This window comes from Trichoderma virens (assembly GCF_000170995.1).
Source record: "Trichoderma virens Gv29-8 chromosome Unknown TRIVIscaffold_2, whole genome shotgun sequence".
NCBI lineage: Eukaryota > Fungi > Ascomycota > Sordariomycetes > Hypocreales > Hypocreaceae > Trichoderma > Trichoderma virens.
In genome coordinates, this window is record NW_014013747.1 from 1,656,482 (window position 1) to 1,669,128 (window position 12,647).

The 12,647-nt window shown below is 51.0% G+C and overlaps 3 protein-coding genes across 3 annotated transcripts; 2 read left to right on the forward strand and 1 right to left on the reverse strand.

Moving 5' to 3' along the window:
• Window positions 1-589: 589 nt before the first annotated feature.
• On the forward strand, window positions 590-7,119 carry TRIVIDRAFT_35175 (uncharacterized protein; the record flags this gene model as incomplete). The annotated part of the gene is made up of 2 exons (XM_014105161.1): window positions 590-6,786; window positions 6,852-7,119. The coding sequence occupies 2 exons, from the start codon at window positions 590-592 to the stop codon at window positions 7,117-7,119; spliced, it is 6,465 nt and encodes a 2,154-aa protein (XP_013960636.1).
• A 966-nt stretch (window positions 7,120-8,085) lies between these two features.
• On the forward strand, window positions 8,086-9,717 carry TRIVIDRAFT_35805 (uncharacterized protein; the record flags this gene model as incomplete). Its single annotated transcript, XM_014105162.1, has 2 exons — window positions 8,086-9,176; window positions 9,240-9,717. The coding sequence occupies 2 exons, from the start codon at window positions 8,086-8,088 to the stop codon at window positions 9,715-9,717; spliced, it is 1,569 nt and encodes a 522-aa protein (XP_013960637.1).
• A 1,453-nt stretch (window positions 9,718-11,170) lies between these two features.
• TRIVIDRAFT_79769 (uncharacterized protein) lies at window positions 11,171-11,788 on the reverse strand (the record flags this gene model as incomplete). Its single annotated transcript, XM_014105163.1, has 2 exons — window positions 11,171-11,646; window positions 11,703-11,788. 2 exons carry the CDS (start codon window positions 11,727-11,729, stop codon window positions 11,242-11,244), a joined length of 432 nt encoding a protein of 143 aa, XP_013960638.1.
• Between the last annotated feature and the right edge of the window lie 859 nt (window positions 11,789-12,647).

The window sequence follows — 12,647 nt, forward strand, 5'->3', positions numbered from 1 at the left end:
TGCCTGTGCACAAACACCCTCGCGACCCGTGGTCTCGCTATGAAATGATTCTCTGGTAGTTCTCCGTAATACTTTTGCTATACAACAACAAGTCACATGTGATTAATTCATTCATTTCCGTGGGGCGACTCGAACGTTGCTCCAGCGCCAACTGACGTATTGACTCCTCGTCACCGAGGGGCAAAGGTACATGTAAAAGGGCTCCAGGGCTGTCTGAAAATTGGTGGCGGCCACCCAGCTTTAGGTGCTGCCAGACCTTGTAGCACCGCCTGACAGCTGCCGCTAGGTAGCAACAATCTTCGCCGCTTCAAGACAAATCAACTTTTTTCAATCAAAACAAATCGCACATCGTACTGGTATATTTGCATACCCACAACATCGACGCTGCAGATACATCTACGCCCTCAATCCTTGTTGATACTTTATCTACCGCACTAGCCAGCCTATTTCCAGCTCCAGAACTACTTCGTCATTTCTATCGAGCATTTGCTCACCTAGAGCTGACACTACCAAAAGAACCCCCACCTCCCGCATTGCGCAAACGCCTTCGGCCAGTTGCATAGCGACGCTGCATCATGAGCTCATGAGAATGGAGAATACTTTATCTACTCAGGAGCAGCAGCTCTGCCAGCTACTGGCAGACCTACCGGCGCGATTCAACTATCGCTATACAGAGGAAGCTTCCCGAGAGCTCCTAACCAGCCTCTTCTGGTCTTTGGCTGGCGGCAACCATGAACATATGCGACTTCTGTTCCCCGAGGGTCGACCGTCCGACAGCCTGAAGCTTGGCGACGCTCAGGGCGCTGTTGAAGGTGCTGAATACACAGAGGCGGCTCGAGGGAAACGATGCGGCCACATCTTCAAGCCTGGCGAGGCGTCGTATATGTGCAGGACTTGCGGGACGGACGAGACATGCTGCCTCTGTAGCCGATGCTTTGATGCAACGGATCATACGGGGCACATGGTAAGAATTCAGATCTCAGTGGGAAACAGTGGCTGCTGTGACTGCGGAGACGATGAGGCTTGGAAGACGCCGCTGTTCTGCACCATCCACTCTGATCTGGCCTCTGCTTCTGACATGGGCGGTGCCGCCAAACCTGACTCGCTCCCTGAAGATCTCGTCAACAGTGTACAGATGACAGTTGGGAGAGCGTTCGATTATATCTGCGATGTTGTCTCTTGTTCGCCCGAGCAGTTGCGTCAAACAAAAACGAAGGATTCGATCCTGAAGGACGAAGAAGCATCTCGTTTAAAGTCGACATATTACGGGTCTGATGCTCAAGCTTGTACGGATTATGCACTAGTGCTATGGAATGACGAAAAGCACACTGTTGATGAGGTTAGAGATCAGGTAGCCAGGGCTTGTAGGAAATCTCGAAAACAGGCCAATAAGGATGCCTGGGAAACTGACGCAGTTGGGCGAAGCCTTTTGATATTTTTGGACGATGTTGACCGACTGCTACAAATGGCCAAAACATTGGAGTCCATCAGAGTCACAGTCACCATTCGATCAGCGAGAGACACATTTCGAGAACAGATGTGTGGTACATTGATCGAATGGTTAAGTGACATATCGGGTTGCTCAGTTGGCCACGATAACCACATCCTTCGACGAACCATATGCGAAGAGCTGATGAAGCCCTGGAGGAAAGGAAGCGCCGCAACCCATACTCTGGGCCTTATTGACGACGAGGAGGCAGACGACCAGCGGCTTGAAACAAGAGCCAGAATGCACAATGTTAACGCCCGATTTATTCTCGCTCTGCAAGCTGCGGCCGGTGCTCAAGGCCTAACATTAGATGCTGATGACGGAGATGATGACGATGACGATGACGACGATGCAGATATGGACGATGATGAGGAGGAGGATGACGACGATGAGAATCGCTCCATCTCGGATGATGGTGATGATGACGTTATGATGGTAGACGCACAGGGCGACGTTCCTGAAGTAGACATGGCATTGAGGCCCAACGAGGCTTTGGAAGAGGACGAGGCCACTCTGGCTGGATATCCGCCTCCGCCTCCGCCTCCGCCTGTTCCTGCAGCTGCTCCCGAGCAGGCACAAGAGCAAACGACTCAGACTACTCAGCAACGTGAGACTACGCCATCCGATTCTGACATGCAAGAGCCTCTCATTTCTCAAAGTATATACTCAAAAGCGAACGTAAAAATCCCTAAAACACCTGGCAAGTCGGAAAAGCTGATGCCCAACCCCGGGCTCTACTGGCTCGAAACTCCAACAGCCTATACACAATCGAGGAACGTGCCGCCGGCAGAGGATGTTTTCCAGCGGGTTCGCTTAGACTGGCTGCTTCTTTTCGACCTGCGAATGTGGAAAAGGGCAAGAAATGACCTCCGCGCCCTCTATATTTCCACGGTAGTCCAGATTCCTGAGTTCAAGCGAGTTGTGGCCCTTCGATTCGCTAGCCTCTACACCATCCTAGCTCAGCTGTATCTCGTTGGCGACAGGGAACCAGACCATTCCATCATCAACCTCTCTCTCCAGATGCTGACGACGGCATCCATCACTGCCGAAGTAGTAGAGCGAGGTAACTTTTTGACCAGCTTGCTGGCAATTCTGTTTACATTCTTGACGACCAGACAAGTTGGCCACCCGTGGGATCTCTCGCCCATTGCTGTTCTAGCATTTGATAGCGGATCTGTCACTAATAGGCGCATGTATCACTTCTATCAAGATTTGAAATATCTCTTCAGTTCTCAACATGTTCAGGAGCGGCTCAGAAGCGAACCAAGATACCTGATGCAATTTCTAGATTTGGTGAAGCTTCACCAAGGCATTGGACCCAACGTTCGCGCAGTCGTCGAGCACGTTGAATATGAAGCTGATTCCTGGATTACGGCTTCTCTAGTCACCAGGCAGATCAACTTGCAAGCAAGGAACTTAGCTGAGGCATTCCGGCATTGCCCGCCTGGCGAGATGCGCAATCTCATGAACGCCATCCGCGTAGCCGCCAAAGCTGCCACATTCAACTCCGTTGGCGCGGATCGACTCAGGTTCAAACAAGCAGAGATCAAAGACGAAGTAAGGTTCAAGACGATAAACGACTTGGAGTTCGATGTCGAAGGCAAATCGTATGATGTTGTAAAATTTGTTGTCGAGAAAGATGCCATCAGCTTCCACCACGGGTTGCATTACACCTTGTCTTGGCTGATCGAGTGCGGAAGGTCTCTTCCGGCATCAAAGATGCGCTCTCTCTTGAGCTTCACTAGACAGGAACTCAAGTCGAAGCCAAGGCTCATGACCATAGGGCCTTTGCAGATCCCCAAGAAAGAGTACAGCCCTGAGGATTATTTGATGGCCGTCTTTGATTACCCGCTCCGAGTTTGTGCTTGGTTGGCTCAGATCAAGGCTAATATGTGGGTTCGAAATGGCATCAGTCTTCGCCATCAGGCCAGCACTTATCGTGGCGTTGGGCAGAGAGATGTCTGTCATCACCGAGACATTTTCCTTTTGCAAACGGCCATGGTAGTCTGTGATCCGGCTCGAGTCTTGGCATCCATTATTGACCGATTCGGAATGGAAAATTGGGTAAAGGGTATTTTTGAGGTTCTGTCAGAAGCTCAAGATGATACTCAGCACCTCGACGTCGTTGAGGATATGATTCATCTCCTCATTGTTCTCCTGAGCGACCGTACATGCTTAATTGCTCCAGAAGACGAGCCGAATTCTCGTCTGCTGGCCATGCGCCGGGATATCATTCACGTCTTGTGCCTCAAGCCACTGTCGTTTAACGAGGTTTGTCAGAAGCTTCCGGAAAAATACCAAGAGTCAGAAGAGTTCCCACAAGTCTTGGATGAAATGGCCTCTTTCAAGCCTCCGGAAGGCGTATCTGATGTGGGCACCTTTGAACTCCGCCAAGAATTCATCGAAGAAATCGACCCTTATATTGCTCACTATAACAAGAATCAGCGCGAGGAGTCCGAGCTTGCTTACCGCAAAAAGATGGCCAAGAAGACGGGAAAGACTGTAGAAGAAATCGTATTTGAGCCCAAGCTTCGACCGATACCGTCCGGTCTATTCCAACATCTCGCCGAATTCACCAGCACGGGTGTCTTTGCACAGGTCATTTATTATTCCTTGCTGTACGCTCTTAGTGCGCACAAGTTTACACCGCTTGTGCCCAGCACTAGGATCGAAACCTTTTTGCAGGTTGTTCTTCATCTCGTTTTACTCGCCACTATGGAAGATGACAGTGCTGAGACTGATGTTTCGGGAAAACCCCCCAAATCATTTGTCCACACAGCGCTCACACGAGTCGCCCGAAGCAACTTCATGCCCGACGCAAGTAACGCCAGGACCATTGTTTCGCTCTTGGATATGCTATCCACCAATGAGGATTTCAAGGCAGTTCATCCCAAGATATCCCTTGTCCTCAAGCGCCTTAAGCAGAAACGACCGGGGGCATTTAATGCAGAATTCGTGAAGCTCGGATTGCCCGTAGACCGCGTCAGTACTGCGTCTCCAGCAAACATTTCTGCCGATGAAGAGCGCGAAAGAAGAAAGCAAGCGGCAATGAATCGCCAGGCCAAAGTTATGGCACAGTTTCAGCAGCAACAGAAGAGCTTCTTGGAGAATCAAGGCTCCATTGATTGGGGGTCGGATCTTGATGAGGACGAAGAAGCCATGGAACAAGCAGAAGACCGGAAGCACAACTGGAAATATCCAACAGGAACCTGCATCCTGTGTCAGGAGGAAGCCGACGACCGACGTCTGTATGGTACTTTCGCCCTCCTAAGTGAGAGTCTCATTCTTCGCCAAACGGATTTCCAGGACCCCGATCTTGTCCGGGAAGCTTCACAAACTCCATGCAATCTCGACAGGTCAGCAGAGGACATTCGTCCCTTTGGCATTGCTCAAGAAAACAGAAAGATGGTCGAGAAGCTGAATTCCCATGGAGAGACGTTCCTCGCCGAACGGCAGACTATTGGAAGGGGGTTCAAGGGGTCGCTCTCTCGAGCAGGACCAGTGGCCAGCAGTTGTGGGCATATGATGCACTACCGTTGCTTTGAGCAGTACTACGAGGCAACCAATCGTCGACATACCCATCAAATCGCGCGGCATCACCCTGAGAACATTCTTCGTAACGAGTTTGTGTGTCCTCTTTGCAAGGCCCTGGGCAATGCTTTTGTTCCTATTGTCTGGAAGGGGTTAGAGGAGTCGTACCCCGGGAATCTCCAAGCAGAAGAGAGTTTTGAGGATTTCCTAGACAAGCAAATATCATCCTACCCTTTCGGCGGTAGCAAGGCTCGCGAGATGGATGATTCAAAACTGCCCGATATTGACACACCAAGCCTCCCCGGGAGCTTACTGCAGACGCTGACGCCATCAAAGCCTCGCCTGGAGCCGATGTGGGTTAAGGATGATCTAGATGCACGATCATCAGCAACGCTAGGGGCATCGGGTAGCTCTTCAAACTCGGCCGCCGCCGCGGAGACCTCAGAAGCAGGCGCCAATCAGCCATCTGGCGCTGGCAATGGTCAGCTATTCTCAGAACTCTTATCCGCCTACCATCGACTAAGGGATACGTTGGTTGTCAATAAGCTGGACACACGTTACCCCGTAGATAAGCTGCAAGCGGGCGATGAATTGCACGCGAGTGATACGCTGGTTCAAGTGGTCGGATTCTCAATTTCTGAAGTGGAGATCCAACAGCGTGGAATTGAAGCACAGCCAGGAATGACCTTGATTGAGAAGATCCCGGAACAGGTGATAGCTCACTTGCGAATTCTGGCGGAAACCACCTCGGCATACATTAAGATAGGAGGCCGACATCCACATCCGGGGGGTCGAATAGAGAGCGAGTTCATTGCAGACGCGGAGCAACAGCATGGTCAGCTGTTCATGGCGCAGCATTTCGGAGCAGAGGCTGGAGATGCGCGTCGGCGGCTGTATAGCTACCCACCGTTGCTAACCACGGACCCCTTCATCTTTCTGGTAGAATGCAGCTACGCATTGGTGCCGGCCGGAAAGGTTGACATCATGCATGTTGTCAGGCTATGCTACCTGGCTGAGATTGTGAAGGTCGTCTTCCACATGGGCCGCAATATGCCCGTGGGCTTGTGGTTTGGCACGCTGGCAACCCGGCAGACCCAAGACCCAGCCATGAACAACTTTGCCGACTTCGCCCTGGCCCTCAGCAGACTTAGCGTGGAGTATCAGGCAATGGCTGGCGTAGATGCCATGGTCCCAGACTTGGGAGAGAACCGAGGCTTCCAGCAGCCAGGAGTTGATACCTTGGAGGGATGGTATTCTTTTGTGAAGAAGTACGCGACGGTATTTTTGCGAAAGTGCGCGGTATTCCTCCATGTCAAGTACGGTGTGGACTTTAACAGCCACATCTCGTCCGATGCTGGCGCTGATGAGCTGGATCGTCTCACGGAGGCCCTGCGACTGCCGACATTTGATGAAATGTGTGCAGTGATGACGGTGGACTCGATGACGTGTGGATGGCCTAGCACTACACCAGCGTTGGTGACAGGTTGGGTGAAGCATCAAGTGCTCTGGACTAAGGGTTATCCCACCTCGGTTCCTTCAGCGGTGGTCAGTCATCCAGGCATATTCGAGCTGATTGGGCTTCCGCGAACATTCGACACGTTGATCGAGGAAGCAACGAGGAGAAAGTGCCCCACGACGGGCAAAGACCTCACGGACCCCATCATTTGCCTTTTCTGTGGAGAGTTACTCTGCAGCCAGGGCACATGCTGTCAGAAGCCTGATACGGACGGATCCAAGATTGGCGGTGCCCAACAACATATGCGAAGGTATAATCATCTCCCCCTCCCCCTTCCTCCTTGAAGAGGGTTTTAATGACTAACTTTTGCTTCAGGTGTCAGAGAAACATTGGAGTGTTCCTTAATGTACGCAAGTGTTCTACGGTCTACCTGTTCCACAAGTCGGGATCATTTACGCCTGCGCCGTACATTGACAAGTATGGCGAGACGGATCCACAGCTGCGCCACGGACGTCAGTTGTTCTTGAATCAGAAGAGATACGATAGCATGATCAGAAGCACCGTGCTCAAGCATGGAGTTCCGAGTCTGATAAGTCGAAAGTTGGAAGCAGAAATTAACAATGGCGGCTGGGACACGTTGTGAGACTATGGGAATCGCAAACGAAGAGCGGGAACGGTGTAATGAAATGTAGTGAGCATGTGGTCGCTTCGATTCATTCAGGGCAGGGTCGGGATCGTCATTGTTGGCGTATGGGGTGGAAATTTGATGTTTGTCATTGTGTTTGTAACAATTGATAGAAGGGAATGTTTTTTTTTTCATTGTATGTAAGAAACGGCAGAGTGTAGGCATGGATTGTGTTTGATCTAACGTAACGAGCTCTTTTTGGTGTTCCCGGGTACAGCTCTCGATGAGATGAGTGTATTCATGGGCTTAAAGAATCATCAATTAGGCATCGACAACTCTTCTCACAGACGTGTAGAGCTTCATTGACTTGCCGGCGTAAGTTGATACGTGGATAGGCATATAAAGAGACAGGACAGTGTCGATTTACAGTGTCAAGTTGAAGCTGGTCACTGTGGTGGGAAACGGCCAGCCAATCGGGTCACGGCGCCCCAAAGAGCTAAGAAGCAACGCGCCGCGAAAAGGCGATACAAGGGAAGCGAAACGAGAGGCGCTGGTTGGTTCGCCCGCGAGGCTTCGCAGTTCCTTCTGACAGCTTCAACGTTTGCTTTCCCTCTGCACGGCGACAAATTGGTGGCCACGCTCACGCTCACGCTCCAGACCGTTTGGCGTCGTTTTTCCCAGCAGCAAGAGTAAGAGCTCGCGGGGGCATCGCTGCAGAGCGAGGAAAGAGGGACGATGCCTAGCCGGAGATCAGGTCGCGCGGCGGCCAAAAAGGCTGCTGCTGCTCTTGGTACGTTTTTTTTCTTTACCAATATCTGCGAGTCATTGCGTTGGCGACGGAGCCCTTGAGCTGGTTTCGTGTAGATGATCTGTTTGGGTTTATCCTGTACATGATCTGCAGCTGAATTCTTTTTTTTCTTTTCTTTTTTTCTTTGTCCTTTCCTCGTTTCTTTGCCATCGGAAGCGCACTCGATCATAGCAATCATGGGGAGTCGGCGGATTCGAGTCAAGCTAATTCGCCGCACAGGAAGCACGCCCAAGGGCTATGCCGACATTGAAGACGAGCCCATGCCCGATATCGAGGCTGACGCGGGCGCGAATGCTTCTGCCGACGAAAAGGACGATGATGTCGATGAGATCGAGGCCAGGGAAGAGGAATCCGGAGATGATGATGGAGAAGCCGCAGACAAGGACGACGATGGCGACGAAGAGGACGAATCAGAGGCTTCCGCAAAGGAGCCAACTCCGCCTCCACAGCCCGTGATCCGTCGAAAGCGACTGGGTCGTCCCCCCAAGAACCGGCCGCCGGACTGGGATAACATGGTGACTGTCACCAAAGAGGAGGCTGATACTCCCCGTCGAAGAGGTCGCGGAGGCTGGAGAGGGCGAGGCGGCCGTAAGGGAGGACCTGCAGCGCCCAAGATGGAGCAAGTGATTGATGCTGAGGGCACTGTGGCCGACATTGTCGACGACGAATGCGTCCTTCCCGAGGACGCTGAAGGCGAAACCAAGGTTGACAAGATGGGCAATCTACAAGACGGGCGCGACTACCGGTGCCGAACATTCAAGGTGCTGGGCAGAGGCAACCGACTCTACATGTTGTCAACTGAGCCGGCACGATGTGTTGGCTTCAGGGACAGCTACCTCTTCTTCACCAAGCACCGCAAGCTCTACAAGATCATTGTAGATGACGAGGAGAAGCGAGACATGATTGAGCGAGACATCATCCCCCACTCGTACAAGGGCCGGTCAATAGGAATTGTCACGGCTCGATCGGTGTTTCGGGAATTTGGATCCAGGATTGTCGTGGGAGGCAAGCGCATCATCGATGACTACGCCGTCACTCTGGCCCGCGCAGAGGGAGCCATTGAGGGGCAACTGGCCGACCCTGACGATCATTTCGTGGTGGGAGAGCCGTACAACAAGAACCAGTACGTTGCATGGCACGGTGCCAGTGCCGTATACCATACCAATGCGCCTTCGGTGCCGGTGCCCACTGGCAAGGTCGAGTCCAAGAAGCGCAAGGTCAACGTCAACGACACAAACTGGATGTTGGAGCATGCACGAGAGGCAAGGTACGTGAAAGATGGCCATTAACACACACTCTCTGGGGGAGCTCTGTCTAACATTGCTCGCAGTGCATTCAACGCAGGCATCAATGCCATTAGAAAGCTGAACAACGCTGGTGTCTACGATATTCACACAAACATTATGCAATATCCGGCTGCAATGCAGCCAACGCTTGCGCGCATTGAGCAGGTAGCACCACACGACGAAGAGGCCACCCGAGGCGATGCCATGTTTCCCCCGGTCCCTCTCAAGATGGCCAGAAACTTTTCCGTCATTGACACCTACTTTGAGACACCAGCGGCAGGAGGAGCTCTGGCTGCAGTTGAAAAATCGGATCCGGCAGATTTTGTCTCTCAGTTCAACGGGCTGAGCGCCGTGTCAGATGAGATTCGGGACTTGCTGCCCCCGGAATGTCGAGAAGCATTCAACAAGGCGGTGCAAAGAGAAGAGGGCTGGAGATCACGCTGGGGCTCCGAGGCAACACACATGGCACGAAAGGACCCCGTAATCGACAAGGCCATTGTTCCGTATAACATGACCGGATAAGATGGAAGAACGGGTTGTGCTTGGGGACTTTAATTGTCATGGACGGTTACGAGAAGGGAGGCATGGCCTGGAAATGCCTCTGGGGATTAATTTTGTAAACGGGGCGTCTCTTTTTTTGGGCCCTTTTTTCGCTTTTACTGTTTATTAAGAAGGAATGGATGGCCGGATGCAACAGATGGCGTTGGGAGTACCAAGAAGCAGGTGGTGATTTTAGTCAAGAGATTTCACTCGCCCTTAGGATATCTCATCTAGCTGAGGAACTTGGGAAGTTGGTCTTGATACAAAATGATGAGACTTTTTACGTATTTTTCGTCTCCGGATTGTAGGTTAGAAGCGGTAATCGTTGTCGAGTTGAGAGAGAAAGTCGAGTAATGTGACGAGAGTGAGGTTACAATGGGGATTCTCTTCAGCTGGCCACTAGCAGTAGCATTTGGTCGAGAGAATGTTACGGGTTTGGGCCTTGCATTTTTGACCTGCTTTTGCATTGCATGAGGGCGCGGCTGATTGGAGCTGTTGTGGCCAATGATGAGGAGTTGGTGAGGAGGTGATGTGAACTGCAGATGCACTGCCTGCGTCTTTGGTGATGCAGAGATTGGGTGATTGGATGGGAGGCGTTGAGGCCTCTTGTGTAGGATTGCGGGTTGAAAATGGATCTGCTTCTTTGTCGTGTCCTAGTTTCGTCGAGTAAAGATGAAGAGAGGCTTGTATCATTAGATGATGGAGGATATACGGAGTGTTGGACTGGGGACCCTTGCAAGTTGCAGTCACCATGTTTCTCTCACCAACTTCCTCTACCCTCACCATTTTCTCCTCCTTTCTTTTTTTTCATCTTCACCAATATTCTTTTCTTCTTCCTTCACTTTTACCCCTCCCCCGCAATGCCACTTCTGCGGGATTAATTTAGCCCTCTTGCAGCTTTCATGCATCAAATCCCCCCTCTCTCGGAAGACAACGGCGTCGAGAATCCCTTACATTGCCTGCACTTGATCATACTCGTGCGTTAGTGTGCATATATAGTAGCAGTCACTAATTCCGGTGCCCATTCAGACGGGAGCCCCCCCTTGCAACGAAAGAGGGGACTCGAAAACCCCCTTGGCACTAGGTAGTATTATACAAGAGTTTTGGTAAAAAAAAAAAAAAAATAGTAGGTAGATACTACGCTTATGCGGGAAAATATCGTGCTGGTGGTTTTGTGGGTTTAGCTTGGGGGGGCCGAGGCCATGACTGGCATATGAGGATGCATTGGACGAATGCGGAGGGACGTCATAAGAAGGGTCTAGATGGCTGGAGGGGTTTCGATGACTTGAGGCTAATGTGGGAGTTTTTGGGAAGAGGGGAGGAGACGGGGGTGTGTTGATGGTGTTTTGTTGTTTTGTCTGGGGTGTAGTTCGTGAGATGCCGGGATATTGTGTTCTGAGTTGTATCTGTCTGAGTGTGTTTGACACAGGTACATGTATGTAACGTTTTGATGTGCATTTAATATATATAATATGTAATATGTATGTAATATATCTAGTTTATAACTCACACGCCAACATACTGGCACAGCAAATGCATCTGATAGATGACCAAGCCATTATAGCTCCAGCTCCTCGTGTTCTCCTTGTCAAAGAAATAGAAGCCAAACAGCGGCACCACGCCCAGCACCTGGTCGTCCGGCAGATCCTGGACCACCTCCTTGTGCGTGCCGACGTCGTACATGGTAAAGTCCGGGTCGAACCGCAGGCCGTGGCGGCCGAGAATGTCCGTCGCCCGCGACGCCAGCGTCATGAAGGCGTCGAGGCTCCAGACGTTGCCGGCGCGCGCGCGCTTGATGGCCTCTTGCTTCCAGTGGCCGAGCTCGGTGAGGAAGACATTGCTTGTGCCCAGGGCGGAGAGGACGCCGTCGACGGCGGATTTGCTGAGGAAGCCGAGGTCCTTGGTTTTGGTCTACTCTGGGTGTTAAGTGACTGCTGTATGATGTGGTTTGTAGTTTAGAGACTCACAGCGGGAGGAACCTGTATGTCAGACATTGTTGCGGTGTTATTGTATATGTTTAGGAGATGTTTCTTGTAGAGGTTTATGAGAAAGTTGTCAATTGTGATGATGTCCTGAAAACATGTTACTCGGATGGCGATTCAACTGCCATTTATATACTGATTCTGAAGCAAGATACTCCAAGAGAAGACCATCGTGTAATCAAGAACGCTGTAGATTCAATGCCCATCAGAAGTCACACAAAAGACGAAAATGCAAAAGAAAGAAGGCACATTGAAGCAATTCATTGGCCATCACGATGAGCATCTCAGCTGCCATGAAGCACCTCTTGGCAGCTGAGACGACGCAAGATGCATTTTTTCAGCTGCCGAAACGAGCGTGATGCTATACCCAAAGAGTGCGGGATACACAGATGGCACATAATACCAAGGGGGGGTGATCTTTAGCAAATGTGGAAAGCAGAGGCGGTGCTGACGCTGCAGGGGAATAAGATCCAGTCAACTTGTCTATTTCTTTCCCTTTTTTTCTTCTGTTCATGCAGGCAGAACTTTTGAGATGTTGTTGGTAGAGGTGAGATTTCTGCCTTTCGGGGAGATGAGATTTGGGTCGCTTATCGCGGCACAGCCACGGGCATTTTGGCAAGGTTGATGAGATGAGGGAGGGGCAATTCACAATGAATGCTGATGGAATAAATGACGTCTATTGCTAGTATATCAAAATGATTCAAATCAAGTTTAAAACACACAAGTGTACGGAAACTAGGGGTTTAACTCACGAGCATCAAATCAGTAACCATCATCTAAACAGGGAGCCAGGGATCATCGCTGGCTGTGGCATTTAATCCAAAACTGCTTCACTCTCCCTGTCAGCATTCCGTGCAATCACGGACGGCCAATGGCATGTGATGCCATCATCTCCTTTTGGCCAATGTCACAATAAAACACATCTTGCCA